The sequence below is a fragment of the Ascidiella aspersa genome, chromosome 2 (assembly GCF_963924565.1).
Source record: "Ascidiella aspersa chromosome 2, kaAscAspe10.2, whole genome shotgun sequence".
Lineage (NCBI taxonomy): Eukaryota > Metazoa > Chordata > Ascidiacea > Phlebobranchia > Ascidiidae > Ascidiella > Ascidiella aspersa.
Window position 1 is genome coordinate 23,547,670 of NC_139448.1, and position 20,100 is coordinate 23,567,769.

Here is a 20,100-nt window from a genome sequence, read left to right on the forward strand (position 1 = left end):
TGCAGTTTATTTACAAAATAAAAAAAGAAATCGTGGTCAGTAGGTGGTCAAGTCCGTCGTCAAAGTCGCGCAGGCGAAAAATCGGTGAAAACAACAATAAAACATCACACAAAAAATGGTAAAACAAAACAAAAGAGCGATTCTCGTGGTCGTGCATATCAGTCAGATAACAGATCGGCGGCAAAGCCATCACAACAACACCGCATTTATTGAAGAGCTGATTTACCAGAGGGAGAAGTATACAGATTTAGAGCAATCATTCCCATAGTAGCCACGTGGGCACTTGCACTGGTTCGGTGCCATACATATACCGCCGTTCGCACAAGGAATGTGGCAAATTGCTGCATAAAAAAACAAATCAAGGTTATTTGGCAGGCATTGCACGGCCGTTTGGGATAAACATTTTAAACTAAAGTTACACTAATTGGCACCAGGGCTGCAAAGTCGAGGTCAAACTTGGGTCTGGACGGGGTCGGTTTATTTTGCTGAAGTCGGGGTTCCAAGTTTGACGTTCGCATGCGCAGAACAAATTAGGAAGCGATAAGGCCGCACACTGCTAATTATAATGGTGGAAAACGACATGGAAGAATATTTTCCAACCAGGTACAGTTATATGACACCTCTATAAATGCATTGATAATATCCACCCTATTTTTGTTACGTAAACGGGTGGATACAAGCTGTGGAGTCGATTTTCAGTTCGGAATCGGGCGCGGGTTGTTTTTAACCGACTCCGCGGCTCTGCTTGGTGCTCAATGTTTAAACTTACGTGTCTGGCATCTCGAACCACCCCAGCCAGACGAGCACAAACACTTGAAAGGTGCCGAGCAGTAGCCGCCGTTCAGACAGGGGAGAAGACAGTGTGGCCTGTGGCAACTTGAACCCGTCCATCCTCTGACACAGCTGCACGATCCACCGTCCGTACAAGTGCCTCGATGTCTGCACAGGTGCTTGCATTTCGCTGTACAAGACCGTTGTATTTGTCAAGTTTTGTGACGTCAGTGATTTGAAGTTTACAAAATGGTTTGTAACGAAAAAAAATATATCGGGCGTTTACTCTGCCATACTTGCAAGTTGTTGAGGTATTACGTACTACATATTGACGGGAACACACAATAAGATCTACAATGCAACAATGTCTAAATCAGAATAATCTGTAATACCATAGTATTAATACCAACGACAAAATAAAACGTTATATTCAGTAATATTCAAGACAGAACAAGGTCTAAACCGTCTAAAAAATACATTGACCTGCCCGAATACATCCTAAATTCATCATCGGTATAAGGTCTAAATGACCAACGCAAGAAACTGTAGGGAGAGAGTATAGGAAGATCGGGGGCCGTCGGTCTAGCATCGGCCGCTTTGGTGTCTACGTTTGGGTACCCCTAGTTAGACCGGAGCCGTAAAGCCGCCGCTGTTTTGGCACCGAATTGTTTTGCTTCTGTTTTGGGTGAGGGGTGATGTTATGGGTTAGGTTTACATTTACTAGAGGAGTTTGTGATGTACTTAGGGGTTGGATTAAAGGTTAGGTAAAAGGTTGTGTAGGCCTGATTCTCGCCATCTGGGTCTTATTCCGCGGATTTAAGACTTATTCCGATTTAGATATTTTTACGATTATTAGGTATTAGGATTATTTTGGTCTTATTCCGACGTTGATGTTGTTCTTATTTCGGTCATATCGCTGGAATCCAAATTGACCATATTGACATAAATTGCCGTTTTAGAGTGTCAACGATGCGCTACCCTATGGTCACACAGAAAATGTGGAACAAAATTACATGATGAATGTCGGTGAAATTTTATCGTTAATATAGTTTAAGCAAATTTTGTAATTTGAATAGGGTCATTATATATACAATGATGTATTCTTTTAAAAAAATACAGTAATGATTCGCGCGAGGCGCAGTTGTGCAAAATATTTCGCACAAAACTAAATAACATGCCACAAACCATGACGAGATTCGTTGGAGCGCGACTCCGTTTTTGTTTTTTTGAAGGTAAAATATGCAAAAAAAAATAAAAATAGGCAAAAATATATTTTATTTAGAGAGGAATCGCATCGAACTCCCCTGGATTCGTTAATATAAGATGCGAATGTATTGAACCATCAGCCATATAATGGACGTTAATTATACTTACAGATGCATTTTGGTTGACTTGTCCACTGTCCCTGGTCACAGGTTGTAATCAATTCACTAAACGGAACGTAACCCCTCAGACAGCGGAATGTCAACGTTGTAAAAGCCTCGTAAAAGAGTTGCAATTTCTCGTCGTTCGTCAACTATAATGCATATGGTTTACAACCATTGGTTACGATCTACCAAGCATTGCTTTTAATACACACCTTCCCCAGTAACCGGTATCATACATCTTAGTACAAATCTCTGATTTACAAAGTAGACAGTTTTGATATAATCATGTATAGCCAACGACCTGAGTACGTTAAAAGTATGAATGTTCTACAAAAAGTACTACAAGATATATGGTAGTAGCACTGCATCGAACCAGATTTATCGAAGCGTTATGTTTGCCTTTTCCTTACTTTCTCGTGACCTTTTTATTGCGGGTTTTAGTGTAGTCTTTTTGGTTGGGCGCACCGGGAATCAAGACTTTACATCGCCTTAATATCGTGTTTTATGAAATTGTGTACGTTTTATGGTATGCAATAACGTAATTTCATGAGCGAAGAACTCCACCAGCATTAAAATCTCTTAGGTACTGAGCTTACCGTAGCATTTTACACATTACCGACAAAAAAATCTAAAACTGCTATAGCAGTGCGCGACGAGGAGGGCCAACAAAAGCATTACTTTTTCTATGACGCATGCACAAGCTTAATCGGAAAAGGAAGCCATTATATTTATCGATGTTGTTCACGCCGAAAACAGCTATCATTTAATGTACAACATAACGCGTTAAATAACGGTAAAATGTGGTTATATGGCGCGCTGTAAACTGCCATTCTCCCACAGATGCTATTCGCCACAACCACAAAAATATCTTAAAATACCAAATACTTTTTTGTGTTGATAAACGTAAATTTTTTCTACTGGGCGGCGCAAATACGCTCTGTTTTAATTTTTTAAATATATACATTATACATTTACATTATCGGTGCAACGCTATTTGCTTTTTACGAGGCGACACTTGCGGAAAAGTGCGCTGTTTCAACTAACCTTTATATGTTTGCCTTCTATTTTGGGAGCTTCGCATCGAATGGGAAGAGCTAATAGCATTGATCTGTCTGCCGCGCAGTTAGGCATCTTTCCTGACCAGGAGCCATCCTGCTGGCAAGTGCGCTTTGAATCACCTAGAAAGAAAATTTTTGGAATTTTGATTTTTGGTTTGACCAAAGTGTCGAACACGTTGCTAAAAACATTTCTGTCCGTTTTCCGCAAATTGTCCTCCTTGGCAAATGACGTATAATTTGAGTAATATTTCGTTGATGCTATGTATTAGATTCTCCTGAAAAAAAAAATGTCTTGTAAATATTATTTTAAAAAATAAACCTAAACTGACCAAAGAACAACTTTGTGCCCTTTTCGCACGTGATGTTGACGGTATCGTTGAACAACGCTTCGGTGTCGGGTTTGATAAGCGCGCCATGAACTGGAGGGTGACGTCCGCAGCTCACAGGGCCACAAGATGGCGGATCTTCATCCAACTGCCCTGTTTCCTGGCAAGTTCTACAAAAATAAATACGATTCGTAAACGGTATTGATTTTTGGGGGTCTTCGTAGATCAAATATTATATATACAAGCAGGCACATCAGATACCTTGTGGCTGCTCCCATGATACGGAATCCTCTTAAGCATTCGACCGTCACCGTTTGTCCGTAAACGACGCTGTCGATGTTGGAAGGGATCGCGTTTAATATGTTTGCTTCCATTTTGCATGTCACAACTGTTATACAAATTAATAGTTTAATTAACATATTTTCTGTACTACTTTATAGGGAAACCACTCTATGAAGTTTCTGTTGCCGTCTAAAAGGTAAAATTAACCTTGACAAGTAGGGGGAGTCCCGCTCCAGGATCCAGACTCCAGACATATGCGCTCGACTTGATGTGTTGATGTGATCGCGAATCCTTTTTGGCACTCGTAATTTACGATACTGCCGAAAGTGGTTCTGTGAAATGGTAGCAACAGAAGTAAACCTTACAGGGGCAAAGTAGCATTATGAATCAGTGGTAGTGCTTCTTAACATTTTTAATGACACCCAAATACTCGTCAATTAATAGCAAATCTGTGGTGATTATTTTTTCATACTCCCTCCAAGGCCAAAACAATCGACTGTATACTTATCAATTATTTTGTGACAATTTTTGTAGAAACCAAATATAAGCAAATGACGTAATCTCCTCAACGTACGTTTTATCTCCCGACACGAAACCATGCAATGGTGCTGGAGGCGGGCCGCAGTCAACCGCCAAACAGGAGGGTTCTCGTCCAGTCCAAGAGCCGTCTTCATCACATTTACGCTTTGACCGACCCTGTGTGTGTTTGAAAAAAGAGAACGTGTTGTAAGACGTCTGTTGGCAATGTTGTTTTTGTGTCTAGTAGTAACTCTACTGAATGTTTTTCAAGTGTCAAATATCTTTTTTTAACTAAACGCTGTTTTTATACTGTCTTTCGAGAAAAGGTTACAGTGGGTTTCGAAATGAATATTTTACACTAAAAACAATAAATGTATGCATTATTATAAAATTATCGTTGGTGGAATTAAATCTGAGGAGTTTTTTTAAAAGTGAACATTTTGACTTCACCCGGACAAATCTATTTTTATTACAATCGAAACCCAAAGTAGGCTATATTTTTTAACTAAACGTACAATATGTCCATTCTACAAATCTTACCACCAACGTGTAACCGTTGTTGCAAGTGTAGATGACGGTCGATGGAAAAACAGCTGTTTCATTGCGGATATTGGCGAAGCTAAGATCGGTTGAACCATCTCTGACTTCCTTTAGAACATCGCATTTAATTCCCACACATTGAACACTCTTGAAGTCGCGAGACCATTCGCCGTTAAACTGTGTACAAAACGAATTTTAGACTTGAAAGCTTGGATATAATTGTATGCCTAGCTTGTTTGATTATCACCTCGAGGAATATGAAAGTGAATTTGCCATTATCAAAAATATTTTACAATGTTTTTGTATTACTTTTTATTTAATTCTGTTGTAATATTTTTTCAACATCAATATCAACCAGATAGTAAGTTTCTACTTATCGTCGAAAAGAGCTGGTAAAGTTATAGTGATATTGCATGCATACTTTTAAATATCCTATAGTTTACAGTAATGTTGTTGAGGGTTACGCTGACCTGGCAAGTGATGGTAACGTCTGATTTTCCACTTGTCATCTCGTATCCTGGTTTACATGAGACGGAAATATCGTTTCCATATCGTGGTTCCGAACCACGAATAGATGCTACACGAAAAAAAAAGTTTATGACAATCAGGTCCAGGTTTCCTGTACGTTTTCGCCACATAGCCTTGAACTGCTAGCATTACGCAATACAAATATATTAGCCGGGTATTTAAATTCACAAAAAATTAGAATACCGTGCTCAATAACAGGAGGTTGTGGACATTGGACAGGTTCACATAGCAACGAAGCGTTTTCAAAAGTTCCGTCCGCGTTACATTGGACTAAGAAATTGCCGCTTACGTTGTGGTAACCTCGGTCGCATTCGTAGTGTACTGAATCGCCGAAAGAATAAACTATTTCGGGAGCTGTGAAAAGAAAGAAAATGTCATATAAAAGCAACCACAAAATTTTAAACATTAAGACCGAGATGTACAATACTTTGTATGCTATTCTGATACAGTACCCCATATTTTGGACATAATGGTTGCACTTCATCCGACAGTAAAACAACTATATGTGATCTTTAATTGTAAAACTACAGTTTTTCTATTATATATATATATATATAAATTACAAGCACGCCTTTCACCACCTGCAATACTAAACGAAGATCGGTTTTCACGGGTGTTATCTTGTCACATTTAGCGCAACAATGGCGCCGAGCTGCGTGCCAAATCAGCTAAATTACAAGCTGTGGTTGAGGGGAAAGTTGTGTCCATTACACACTTAGCACGTGGTCTCAAAATACGCTGAAAGGGCATAATTTTGCGTTAACCATCATTACATAAAAATGGAGACTTAGAAACGCGCATGACAGTCTCCATTATACCTCATTTTAAGAATCTGCTTCAGTTAAACAAATGTCAATGTTACACCAACATCGGATATTAGCGCAGAGACCGAACAGCGAGGACATCAATATACTGCGTATAACTCGACGTTTTTTAGCAAGAAAACAGAAAGAAGGTTTGACTTGGCGTTGTCAGTTGTCGAATACACCCTTGCTAATTAGTCAAACAAACAAAAGAGAAAAACTATCCAGGGTTTACGGTCGACCAAACAAAAGACGAAAAACGGCGTTTTGCGCTCGATTTTGGTTTAGCATTAGATTAAGATGCGTGACCCAATTACTTAAAAAGCACGCCGCTTCTAGCAGTTTGTTAAACCATGACAAAAACGAACAAAAAACGATAATATCACTTACAAAAAGAGCGCGTAATAACTCCCGCCCCCTGGATACGCCACTGGGGGCGATGGATAATGTATTAAATTTTTAACCTTCATAAGTGATACATATTTCACTTACAAATAATACTAATAATCGCATTTTGAAATTCCAGGGGGGGGGGGGGGCAAGTTCCAAGTTCCCCCCCCCCCCCCTTGCCCCTCCGTGCGGGCGCCCATGGTTATTATATAGTAGATCAGGGGTCGGCAACCTACGGCCCGCGGGCCGGATCCGACCCGCCGATGTAATTCATCCGGCCCGCCGCCCATTTGACAAATTAGACACGAGTCTATTTGACATACTTGTTGACTATTTTAAATGCTTAATTGCTAAAAAAATGTCGCGATGCTGCCTTTTCAACTAGATCAGCGATTCTTTACCGTTGCGCCGTGGAAAGCTGCCAAGTAAGTGCGTTTCGCAAAATGGGAAAAAATATTAAAAAATATTGGACATATATTTTTCAACATTTTTCTATTTTCGGCAATGTAATAAAAACTTGCAAAATATTTAAAAGAAATACCGGTCTACCAAAAAAAATCGCACTCGCTTCGCTCGTCAGATGCGCCTTGACTTGAAACGCTTAGCAAACACCGACCTAGATTAACTTTAAATGTTATCGCGTGCTTCAAAGTAGTTTTATTACACTTTTCATTCGCTTTGCGTCAACACTTTGCTGCCTCTGTAAATGAAATTAAACACGTTTTAAGTGCGAAAAATATCCAAGGCCTGCCTGATTCACATTTGTTCTAACATTTTGATAACACAATTCTTAGTCATCATTTTGTACGGCCCACAAAGACCTTTTTAAGTTTGGTTTTGGCTCGCGACTAGAAAAAGGTTGCCGACCCCTGTAGTAGTGCATGTAACGTCTCAGCCAAGCCTACAATAACCTGATGGAGAGTGAGCGTTGCTAATGTGTGGTGCTGTCCCACATATGGTTGGTTCACAAGTGTGCTCTGGTTGATTCCAGTCACCACTGGCCAGACACTCAAACGTTCCATTTCCCGCGAGGTTATACCTGTATAAGGCAACTGAAAATAATTGTTGTGCAATAAAAAAGGTCGTGTAGCAAACGTCATAAACCTCAAGGTTTACTTTAAGGCGCTCACAGAAGGACACGCGATAGTGCTCTATAATGTCGTACATTTGAAACCCGCGTAATTACTGACTTTTATTAGAAAACACACACACCGGTTTTATATAAAATGTTATAGGTTAATCAAACACATTGTGTCGAAGTCAATCAGTGCGCCATATTCATTAAAGGTCGATCAACAAAAATCATGGAGAGATTTTTTAACTTAAAAAAAAACAGTCATTTTTTTAAGAACGACATTTCGCAAGATTTATAACCTAATTGGAACAATTTTTAGCTATCATAAATTAGGCTGGAATATAATAATATGGGCGTGATGGGTTTAATTGTGAAAACTATAAGTTGCATTGAGCTAAAAAGCGTGGTATATCGTAGACAGAGCTTACCCGCGATTGCAGCGTGTGTGTGCGAAGTCACCGTACACCGGATGACTGACGACTGGCACCACGCGGGCATTTTTTACGACTGGAATAGGCTTACAGGGAACCCGCGAGCAGGTCACATGATGTGTGCTGAAGCTACCGTCCGCTTGACAAATTCGAAAATTACCAGCACTTGTGAGGTGGTGCCCGACATTGCATTCGTACTCAGCTTTTCGGCCGAAGTGATGGGAGGTTGCTGGAAAAACAAGACACAATAAAATAGTCTAGATGTTAATAATTTGAACAACATGCCATACAAAAATGATAAAAGTTAGTTGTCATTCGGAGATAACTAAATAATTAAAAACCTATTTTAATATTACTTTTCAACCCTTAAAGCTTTGGAATATTATTTAACTTATTGTCCTACAGGTATTAATAACCTACTATTAGTTAGGTTGTTTGACACAGCACTCTTCATAAGGCTATTACGTACAGAAATTCACTAAACTTACATGTTAACTGAGCGTTATCTGCCTGTGTTGGGTTAAGACATTCGACCGGAATACATTGAGCGGGTGGCCCAGACCAGGATCTGTTCGCTTGGCAATTTATGATTCCACCCTGAATATAATCGTCACTACAGCTTACTTACAAAGCACACGCTTGAGAGTAAAACTTTTACCAGGAATCCTTTTTTCATCTTTTAGCACATATTTGCAATTTTACACATAAAATACCATTGTTTACAAACCTTAATCTTGTATCCTGAGTGACATTTAAAGCTTAGTTTATTTCCAAATTCAAATGAGCTCGATGGCTTGGAAATTTTGTTTTCGTTAGTTGTCGGACGCTGTAGACGGGGTATCACCGTGATTTCACCGTTAGTGATGCCCGAGATGGCCTCACAAAGTATCGGATCACATTTTATTTCACCAAGATTGCGTGACCACTGTCGGTCGGCCTAAACAAAGTATAAACAATTAAAAATCTGATTTTGGATAAGCAAAATACCTAAAAAGCTTTTATCTTAACTCATAGAAACATATGGCGTTAAGTCAAAATATCTGTTACCTGACATCGCATAACTATTGAATGCTGTCCATTGTTAAACTTGTAACCGTCCTTACAAGTTGCAGTCGCGTTATCACCGAACATTGAACCAGTAGATTCAATACGAGCTACAAAAAATTACATTTACATAAAATAAGCTAGTGTAACTAAAAGCTGTTTAGCAACTGTAATGAGTCGCAGAACGGCAATGTTTGATGATTGGCGATAGTTATAGCTAAACTCTTGTAGCTTCAGTAGTTTTTTTTACATTTAATATAGTATCTTCTTTTATGTATTGGACCACATCGATATATTTTTGTGGTATGTTAGCTGATGTTGGCGGTAAATAACCCGATATTAACTTTATTACGTTAATTTGATGTAAACACATGCCGCCAGGAAAATGCACCAAATTGTCGAATATTTTTTTAGCAAAAAACTCGTGATAAGCAACTAAGGTAAAAAAATATATATCAAGAAGCCTTTATATACAGATGTTTAATAGTATTAGCATTTATAAATTAAACAAAGCATGCATACGATTACATGTTGTGACAATATTTTTTATAAGTACGACTCACAATCGCTAATATACGGGGGTCTACCGCACTCAACAGGAAAGCAATGGGGAAGTGTTCCCGACCATAAACCACTGCTTTCACACCTGGTCAAATTGTCGCCACCGAGAAGCTCATAACTGTGTACAAAGAGACGTAAAACGCCCACTATCCACTATAAAGCTGTCAGATAACAAGCTTTAACGAAGTATAGTCTTATCGTAAGCTAAGGATTTGGTTTAGCAACTGTTACTTAAAAATAGCAACTATTACTTAAAAAAATGAAAAATCTAACCCTGGATCACAAGAGATTGTCACCAAGTCGTTGAAGACTCCGCCGGTGTCAGGTGTCGCCCATCCGTTTTTAACCTGAAACGGCTGGCAACGTTGTGGCGAACATTCGACTCTCTCCTGGCTGAAATTCCCGTTTGCCTGGCACACACGTGACATGACGTCACCAGTGGCTACATGGCCAACTATGCATTCGTACGTGGCCGTTGTACCGTAGGTGTGGTTGGTGTCTGCCACATAATTAGTCCAGTTAAGGACTTATACAAAAATGAGCGATGTCGTACACGATATCAAAACTCGGGCAACTTTTGTAAGAATATATCGTTAAATAGTGCTAAAAATATACATTAATTTATTTATCTTTTTTTGTGATAGTGCATCAGAATACTGGTATTATATTAACAAAGAACCTTGTTGGCAGCACCTTTGTATCTGTGCTCCTTAATTGGCAGTAAACTTATAGAGAATTTGAATTAGCAATTTCTTACCAAGTGTATTAAGTGAGTGTTATATAATAATGTATTTATGAAAAAAAATGTAGAGAAACGAAATTAGGGTTCTCACCCGATGATTTTGCGTTGTCAACTTCCGGGGCCCTACCGCATTCAACAGGGTTGCAGACGGGAATGCGGGAGCTCCAAGTGCCAGTATCCCTGCATTCAATCACAGGAGATCCCTGTATAAAAAATCGGATGTAAAGTGTCAGATTGAAAAGCATTCCGAAGGACCAAGTTTGTTGCTTTGATTACCCATTTGAATGACAAGCATAGTGTTTATTTAATTAAAGTTAAGATTAATGAGAACACCAACAGCAGTAGGTGACTATGAAAGATATTGTCCAGCCTTTCGTGTGAGACCCGTTTTGTCATATTTATTGTAACTATATGGAATGGTGTTTAAATACAATCACATTAAGAGATTTTTAGCGTAGCTTTTTTACCAAACGTCTTGCGATAGCATAGGACACTCATTTTGTTGCAAGTTAAAAAATAAGTGAACTGCTCTATAAAGATATATATTGTGATTGTGAAAATAGACGGTAAACGTCACCTCCAACTTATAACCGTTGTCGCATGAGTACATGATGACGTCGCCGTTGTACAGTTGCACGTTGGCTGAGGATCTTATGACTCCGTTAAGTGTGGTTTCGGATATAGCCCTCTCAAGTACGTGACTACTGTGTTGCACAATCGGTAGTACGGCACATGGCACCGGAACACAAGTCTTTGTGCTCAGGTCTACTGACCACAACCCGTTCCACTGCGAAAACATGCGAAGGTAAGGTTCTTAGAGCTGCTGTTCAAATTATTTTAATTTACCATTTTAGAGCCTTTACCTTCTTAAAAATTCATTTGCACTGATTTTATAACATATTTATGTGTCCAAGTACGGCTAACGCCAAACAATACATTTTTAGTGTAAGGTTATCAGTATTAATTTCAGCAATTTGTAATAGGCCTACCGTTGACCAATTCGTTCGACATGGTATGCTTGCGTTTGTAATATTATGAACCTTCATATCTTATAAAAAAGGCAAACAAACTCATTTATCGATATTGCGATAAAACTATGACATTTATATATGGCTAACCACACCTGACAGCTAAAATAGACGATGTCTTCTCCTGAGCTGAAATGAAATCCTTTGTAGCAGGTCGCACTCCCATTGGCGCGATATTCCAGCGAGTCCAAGTTTAGGCTTCCTGGAGTAATATAAATGGGTTACAATACATTATTTGTACTGTTGGACAATTTATTTTATTCGAACATTTGTTTTAAAAGAAAGAACTGTAAGCTTTGCAAAACCGATTCGTCACCGTGTATTAATGTAAATGTACACTAAAGTTGTTGCTATAGACAAAAAAGAAGTCAATAAACTGACCGTCATAAATTGGAGGTAGTTCACCGCAAACGACAGGCTCACACTTGATTACTTGTGGCGAATATGTACCATCTGCTTGGCAGCTTTTCTGCTGACCGTTGACACTTGAAAACTTATAGCCACGATCACAAGCAAAGTGCACCGACATGCCATACGTATAGTCCGTGTGCTCATCTGTATATAAGGTACGCCACATGCAATTTATTTTTTTCATAAAGGTAACCGATACAAACGACGTAACGCTAAAATAAGGAGGAATGGCCAAACTGATTAACGTGGTGGTAAAGTGATAGGGTGTAAGGGAGTGAAGTTGCAGGATGGTATGGCAAAAGAGTGATATCGTTTAGGGTTATTAGGGGTATGTTAACGGTGTAATGAAGTTACATGGTAGCAGAGTGTTTGGATAAAAAAAGTATACTTACCAATAGGGTGGGAGTTTTCAACAATGGGAGCTGATCCGCAACTAACAGGTGAACAACTTGAAGAAGTATTCGACCAAGCTCCATTGGCTTCACATATAAATTTACCGGTTCCTTGCAATGTGTACCTAACAGTTAAAAATATGTTTACGTCCATCTTCGCTAAAAAAATATATTGAAACATTACCATACAGTCATCACTCATCAGTCAACATACCCGTTATCGCAGACCAATGACATTTCGTCAAGATAATGTCCGGTGTTTATGGTTAATTGTCCGTTTGCTATTTCTGGCATTGGTGGACACTCGATAGGAGCGCACTCTGTCGATGGCTGTGTAAAGGTGCCTGATCCGGTGCATTCCAATACTATCACTTCATTCGTTACCACGTGACCTTTTGCACATGCGTACATTACCTTGTTTCCATATCTCGCGTTGGTGTGGTTTTCTAGAACATGGAGTGGGCTTGCTTATTTTGTAGCACACAAATTTCGCAAATATATTTTACGCATTCTTCAGTTGATTACGTGTTTCAGTCTTATTTTAAAGGACAGCCTGTGCGCAACATTTTGCCCATTGAAAAAACTATCAATAAAGAACTATAAAGTTATCTAGTTTTAATCAAACCTGAAACAAGATAAGCATTTTTGAGATCGGGTGGCGTCCCGCAGCTTCTGGGCTGGCAGGCGGGTGGAAAGTTGTCAAAGAAACCATCGCTTTCGCATCGCAGGACCAACGGCGTGTGAACCTCGTGACTTGAAACACAAGACATTAACAAGGAGATAAAATAATACGCCAATACGTAAAACTCAGAAGAAACTCCGAAGTGAAAAAACATGGTCCCCTTAATAACCCGCCAGCACTTAACAAATAGCCCATTAAACCTAAACTAAAAAGTAAAATTCCAAGATTCCGTTCGTCTAAAACTCCTAATCAATTGTTCTACTCTGTAAACAATTTGTAACTAAAAACAATTTGAACCTGATAAACAGAACATATTTTTCGCTTTGCACACCAAATTTTGTTTTTTAGTAACTTGTTTCATAATATTACTTTAGAAGTCGGATGCGGTGGCGTCTCTGAAATATTCCATGCCCTCAGGAACTAAATTCCTTTAGCTGTTTTACATGACGATAATTACATTTCGAATTTGTTCTTACTAGCTGATCTTATATAAACTGTAGCTATTAGAATTACCAGAGGAGCAGTTTTTGATTTATATAGCTGATCTTATATTGACGATATGACATGATCACGCTCAATACATTAGTTAACATACAACAAAATTTGCCACAGTTACCTACCCAAAATCGCATTCATAAGTAACGTTGTCGCCGTATCGCACTTCGTGGTGTGACGGAAAAACAATTCTTGCTTTAGCCACTGTCGGTGCGTGGCCGCATGACACCCGGGTACAAGCTGGAATCTGTGCTGACCAGTTGCCGGTGGCAAGACACATAGTGATCATAGACCCGAGTAAATCGTAACCTTTAGATGGAAAATGAACTTTTGTTGTATTCATTTATAATGATCCAACATTGAATCATCATATTACTCGCGCATTGAATCACCGCATTACTCGCCAAGAGAGTATATCAATTATTTTGAAACTTAACAGGCATATCCCTCGTTATTTACCATGCATTTCAGTTTTGGCATTTATGCAATCCGAGGGATTAGATTATTTCGTAATCTCGGTTCACAATAAAACAACGGCTGTGACTTAACTTACTCTTCAGTATTAATATGTTGATTAAGATTTGACACATAAAACGCAAAATTAGAAGATCAATAATTATTTTTGATAAGCGTTTATTTCTGGAATCTAGACTCTATAGGCTTGATCTATAGTATTGTGAAGTAATTATTTGTAACTGTCAACCTAACAGATGCTAACTTGTGTTTGCAATTCGCCAAATGCGCTTGTTCAGTAGATAGCTTACCACTATCACAATTGTAAATCACAATCTCTCCGAAAGTGTAGTTGCCCTGGGGAAGAATATTGCCGTGTGAAGGCTCGTTGGGTGGTCCGCAGTCCACTGGGCTGCACACAGGACAAGTGGCAGACCATTCCCCAGTTTCTTGACAGACGCGCTCAAAGTTTCCCGACCTTATATATCCAGGGTGACAATGATATACTGCCAAGTCGCCGAACTTGGTGCCGTTTATATCTAAACATAAACGGATAACCGTTTAAAATCTCAGTGAAATCCGTGGCCTGGTTTAAAAAAAAACTTGATCTTTTTCTTTGAGAGGTATAACAGGATAAAACGTGTAGCTACTTTTTGACAAACGCTAAGTAGTCTTGTCAATATCTTCGGACCTGACAAGAGTGACGAGGTCCTCTTTAAATCTTTATTTGATTTCCACTTTAATCATTTAGGAGCTATGCGTATCTTGGCACTAAAAGTTATGCAACTTGAAAACAATGAAAGCAATTTAATATAAAACCATAATAGCCGTGGTACAAATTAAAATCGATTTAAAAAAATAAAGCAGCCAAGTGTCATAATATCGAGTAATATGTATTTTTTGTAGACATATAGCGTCACGTGTTCTTTTAAAATAAGTTTTACTCCATCCAACAGTTAGCAACGTATATGTAACGCGAACACAGCCCATTTTGTACCTACTACATCTTAAAACCATAAACCATTTTAACATCAGTCAACTACCTACAGATCCAAAGGTAATAGTGGGCGGGATGTTGCAATCGACTTTCTCGCAAGTAATCGATGACGTGGACCACCTTGCATCTGCTTGGCACGTAATTTGACCAGTCGTGCCAACAAAACCAGTCGCACAGTGATAGGTGGCGATGCCCTCATAATCCGTTGAGCCGACTGGAAACAAACATTGTATTGCGCAGTTCTTAGGATGCTAAAATTGAAGTTGTTACAAGTAAGATAAAAGTAACAAAAATTTTACCTTACAATTATAGCTTTCGTATATCCCAAACAAAAAGTATTGACAATGTGGCTTTTACTGACTATTTCGTTATGCGCGTAGTAGGGTAATATTTGTTTACCATATTGAACGGTATTAGGTACTATCGGAGGTTGGCCGCAAGAAATGCGCTGACAGGTTGGTAAAACTCCGTCGAACTTCTTGTTGGCATCACATCTAAGTTCTGGTTCCCCAATCATTCTAAAACCCGGTTTACATACATAGTGCAGGACTTCCTAAAAAAACATTAAAATACCTTATTACCGACATACAACCTATATAACGGTAAATAAAATGTAAATCTTTTTATTACCATTTTACATTCATATAAAATTATTTCAGCTCTTGAAATTCTTTATTTTCAGGAGGAACAATACTGTTCAGCTAGTGAGAAAATGCGAAGATTAAACCCATAGTTGTTTAATTTTATATATGTATGTGTCAATTGCGACTGTTAGTGTTATTACCTCAAACACATAGTTGGTGATATTTCCGCTAACGAAACCATGAGCGATACCACTTGGCTCACCACAAGAAACTCGTTGACAGCTAGGTCGTTGAAGTTCACCATGAGTTGTTATGGTCAGTGGTTGAAACTGGCCGTCCGCATTACAAGTGAACGAAAGTTCACTATTTCCGGTTGGCTGAAATCCCTCGTCGCAGGTATACGAGATTTGGCCGCCAAAGGTGAAACTGTCGCCGAGCCTCTTTGCGTTTTTGCTTTATTTTTTAAACACAGTTACGTACATGGTAACAAATCAAACAGATCTACTGTAAAGCATTAAAACCTTCAATGATATGGTTGTTGTTAACTAGTGTAAGGACAATAATTCATTAAATTGTCGGAATCGTGTAGTAAAGCCTTTGCGGACAATACCGGATATATGGTAAAGTCAAAATATACTCACATAGGTGGCATTGGTTTGCAGGGCACAGGCTCGCATTTGGGCAGCGGCCTAATCCATTCTCCATCCGGACCGCAAGTAGCGGAAGTCCATGCAGACTTGTTATTCACGTAACCGTGATCGCACTCAAAGTGCACGACATCGCCGAACACATAGGTAGTGCCAATATGGCCAAAAGCCGATCGTGGCGCCAAACGGGCTGCAGCATCTATTTGCCAATGCGCCTTCTCAGGCAACGGTTCTGCGCTACCTTCGCCACTACCGTGGGAGAATGCGTTCGCTGATCTTACCAATATTGGCATGGCGGTTCGCACGACACTTGCGTGGTTTAAGTGGGGAGCTTCACCACATGGGACAGGCACACAATTTGGTGGAGCAGGCGACCAAGCTCTATCCGAGGTACATTCGATTGTAGCTAATCAAACAAAATTTGAACATGATTATAAAAAGCCATGAAAGAGCGTTTGAAGAAAAATCTCATACTTTTGTGAAAAAAACACTTTTTTTTAGCTTTTTAACAAAAAAATCTTGTAGGTATTATATTAATTACAAACTGACGGCATCGATATGTGTTGCTGATAATAAGATTTACCAGAGCCCAACAGGAAATATCCTCGCTTGCAGCGATATGTGATAGTTGAGCCGAATGTTCTTCTTGATGGTGTTCCCCCATCCGAAGCTATAATCTCAGAGTTTGTCACATGAAGATCTGCTCCACAAGTGACTCGATAACACGCTGGTGCCTCAGACCGCGACCATTTTCTTGGTAAAACATATATGTAGTCGGAATTTTTTTCTCAAAATTACGAACATTTTTATTGTTTTTGGTCATAGATAGATATTTTTAATGTTTTGGAAAAGGATTTCCAGGGAGCAGCGAAAGACCGTTAGGATATCAAAGTCAGCTGCTCCCACGTGATTCAAAGAACAAAATGCGTGTTTTAAACCACGATGAAATTATGACGAGTATTAAGTATTTGATGATTCGGAAGCAAAGTCGTATAACCTAATTTGTAAATTATTCGAGCGGTCAAGACTATACACACAAAAAACAAAAGACGTAACCAGATATAGTTGTAAAACCAACACCATGGTTGTAAATTTACCCGTTTTGTGTGCAAGTTAGAGATTCCTCCATTTTTGATCCTGTGAACTCATACCCGAGGTCACACGAATATGTTGCAGTTTGGCCGTAAACGTAGCCCCCTGTGACTTTATTTACATCTGCTGATTCGAGGCGCCCGTTTTGTCTAGGCGGTGCGTTTCCGCAAGGCACGGGTTCACAAATCGGAGTTTCCTGGTCCCACGTGGCGTTAGCACGGCACAACAGCGAACCAACCGTTTCCGATTTTTTAGGATTAAAAAATCTGTACCCGGAATCACATTCGTACTGTACAAGGTCCTCAAATAAATATACACGATGACTGGTCCGTTTGTCTGCGGAGGATGTCAGGTCAACTCGGTGGAAACTGCCGTGGTTTATGGGGAAGGGCGCTTGGCAAGACACCCTGCGGCATATTGGGGCGGGCTTGGGTCCCCATTGGTAGTTGGCCTGGCACGATTGGTGGCTGTCGGTGGCCGGGTAAAGCTCGTATCCATCGTCGCAAACAAACTGAAGGACACTTTCAAAAGTGTACGAGTCCACAATTGTCCTAGAACAAAAAAAAAATATATTTTAAAGACCTTTCCTACAGATCATATTTAAACAATTGGTATTCAAATCTTAAATCGAGAAACTCATGGACGATTTTGCCATACTACAAGTAACAAATCACATATAGGTACACATTTTAGAAGTATATTTTGCATATGTACAATCTTTTAAAATGTCATGCTATTTTGTTACTTGTATTAATGACATGCATGCCAATTACCTAACAATTTGCGGTAAAAGTGATTTGCGTGATTTTAATCTGCGGTAAAAGTGATTTGCGCGTGGAATCTAACATGTTACTGCCTGTTTAACAAAATTCTTTATATATTTCGTACAAGCCGCGAATGTTGACTTACCTTCCGTTTTGTATTCTTGTCGGCTCCACGCACGACAAAGCGTTACATCGTATGGGGATAGCTTCTGCGAGCGCGTTGCCGAAACCCCAAACCTTGTTAGCCTGACATACCTTACACAAGTTGCCTGAAGGGCACCCTTCGTCACTGCTCGATCCGCTCAGTTCATAACCTCAAATATAAAGTAAGTTTTTGAGGCGTTGGTTAATTCCATATAGTCACATCTTGGCCGTGTACTGCCGCTCTGAGCCTCTGAGTAGATATACTATGGTTATTATTTAAAATCACCGTAAGAGTATCCTATAAGCATTTATGGTGGCCAGGGATTTTGGTTGGGGAGGCATAGAAAAATTCAGAGATGACGTCACAAAATTACTTGTTCTCGAGCGAATTCGTGCGCAAATATGCAGATGAATCAGCATAATTACGCTGAAGCGCTTAAACAATTACGGATACTTGGATTAAATTAGCATAACTTAATCTGAAGGTGAAGAGACTCGCATATTGCTCCATATTATGATATTTATATAGTTTAGTTTAAAATAAATTGCAATATATAGAGTTTACACAATGCCAACATGATACAATATACATGGCACCTTTCAGCGAAATACACTTTCTGATAGGACAAAAACAGTAAAACATATAAATAGTAGAGAAAAGAAAAGAATGGCTTGCATTCCCCATGTGTACGCCCTTGTTTATAGGTCACATAATATTGTGCTATAATGCCATGTGTTCCAACCCAAAATATAAACAAGTAATATATAACGAAGATGAAAGTAGGTTCAACATTTTATTTTGCTCCAACAATGTGTGCTTTTCAAAAGCCTTAGCAGTTTAGTGATAAATCTACCTGGATGGCAAGAATATGAAGCTTTTGATGAGTAAGTCTCTGTCGTAAACGCCACATCACCATTCTGCAAAATCATGGGTGCGCCGCAAGTTATAGGATGGCAAACAGGTAGACTGCTGCTCCAGGATTTGCTCGCAGTGCACTTGATAGTTTTGCTTGCCAAGCCTGTCCAACATAATATATTAATGTCTTAAAAAGCTGATTTTTTTACAGTATCACACTTAAATCATTTACTATAGTATTAAAATGTAAATACCCTTAAATCAACCGCGCGCAAATGTTAAGTTATTTTGTTGGGAATCGTTTCGCATTTGGACAATGCTGTACACTTACCGTTCTTCATTTCATGTCCGACGTCACATGTGTAGGTTAGGTTATGACCGAAAGTGTAGGCGCCACTGCTAGCAGACACAACCCCGTGATCAATGCTGCCAGGATCGCCGCACGACACCGGAATGCAGGTTGGGGGTGGGTGGTCAAATACTCGTGTCGCAGTGCAGGTCAGTGTCGATTCTCCTGACATTTCGTAACCTACGACAAAAAGACAGAAAAATGAGTGTAAAATGTTAAAAACTGATTTACGACCTTTTTGATAATAATAAAGTTTAAATAATTTCCATCTTAGAGCCATGGTAAAACACAAAATCGCACAAAAATCGTCGTATTAGCCAAGAGTAAGCTGACAAAACGTTTTGAGTAGGAAAATATTTTGTCTCACGGTAAGTTGATATAAAAAAATAAATCATTCCGAGGCAGAATATAGTGCTCTGTCACGTGTATACTTGCAGTGCGATTTTCTAAAACGCTGTTAACGTGAAGCTAAAAATGTGAAAGGCTCAGTGCTTACCGGAATCGCAGACATAGGAAACGGTGTTTCCAAGAAAGAGAGCGGAAGACAGTTTATACTTGCTGTTGGTCACATGGGGGGCTCGGTCACATGACACCGGGGAACAAGTGGGCAGTGGGCCAGACCAGGTTCTGTCTGCTTGACATATCGAAACTGGGTCGCCCTGAAATAAACCAATGAAGCTAACTTTCAAAGCTATAGTAAACTTAGATTAGCTATGTATTTCAATAACCTTTCACTTTTCATTCAATGAAACATGCACACACAGTGTGC

At 39.3% G+C, this 20,100-nt stretch overlaps 1 protein-coding gene across 1 annotated transcript in view; it reads right to left on the bottom strand.

Moving 5' to 3' along the window:
- The window catches only part of LOC146164379 (sushi, von Willebrand factor type A, EGF and pentraxin domain-containing protein 1-like), a 111,458-nt gene continuing 91,358 nt past the window's right edge, over positions 1-20,100 (bottom strand). The window contains exons 87-123 of the mRNA XM_083380719.1: positions 19,828-19,990; positions 19,314-19,511; positions 18,981-19,145; positions 18,128-18,296; positions 17,224-17,769; positions 16,710-16,879; positions 16,121-16,532; positions 15,680-15,932; positions 15,295-15,448; positions 14,942-15,109; positions 14,210-14,437; positions 13,571-13,754; positions 12,894-13,021; positions 12,483-12,714; positions 12,269-12,393; positions 11,847-12,020; positions 11,561-11,667; positions 11,015-11,224; positions 10,529-10,640; positions 9,969-10,194; positions 9,698-9,813; positions 9,138-9,244; positions 8,818-9,027; positions 8,579-8,687; positions 8,088-8,319; positions 7,496-7,623; positions 5,575-5,745; positions 5,334-5,440; positions 4,864-5,040; positions 4,379-4,500; positions 4,012-4,136; positions 3,784-3,910; positions 3,526-3,692; positions 3,183-3,316; positions 2,146-2,287; positions 770-961; positions 1-341 (exon numbers count right to left, since the gene is read on the bottom strand). Coding sequence (XP_083236845.1) covers positions 223-341; positions 770-961; positions 2,146-2,287; positions 3,183-3,316; positions 3,526-3,692; positions 3,784-3,910; positions 4,012-4,136; positions 4,379-4,500; positions 4,864-5,040; positions 5,334-5,440; positions 5,575-5,745; positions 7,496-7,623; positions 8,088-8,319; positions 8,579-8,687; positions 8,818-9,027; positions 9,138-9,244; positions 9,698-9,813; positions 9,969-10,194; positions 10,529-10,640; positions 11,015-11,224; positions 11,561-11,667; positions 11,847-12,020; positions 12,269-12,393; positions 12,483-12,714; positions 12,894-13,021; positions 13,571-13,754; positions 14,210-14,437; positions 14,942-15,109; positions 15,295-15,448; positions 15,680-15,932; positions 16,121-16,532; positions 16,710-16,879; positions 17,224-17,769; positions 18,128-18,296; positions 18,981-19,145; positions 19,314-19,511; positions 19,828-19,990 — 6,609 coding nt within the window. The 3' untranslated portion in view covers positions 1-222. The remainder of the gene's footprint in view (positions 342-769; positions 962-2,145; positions 2,288-3,182; positions 3,317-3,525; positions 3,693-3,783; positions 3,911-4,011; positions 4,137-4,378; positions 4,501-4,863; positions 5,041-5,333; positions 5,441-5,574; positions 5,746-7,495; positions 7,624-8,087; positions 8,320-8,578; positions 8,688-8,817; positions 9,028-9,137; positions 9,245-9,697; positions 9,814-9,968; positions 10,195-10,528; positions 10,641-11,014; positions 11,225-11,560; positions 11,668-11,846; positions 12,021-12,268; positions 12,394-12,482; positions 12,715-12,893; positions 13,022-13,570; positions 13,755-14,209; positions 14,438-14,941; positions 15,110-15,294; positions 15,449-15,679; positions 15,933-16,120; positions 16,533-16,709; positions 16,880-17,223; positions 17,770-18,127; positions 18,297-18,980; positions 19,146-19,313; positions 19,512-19,827; positions 19,991-20,100) is intronic.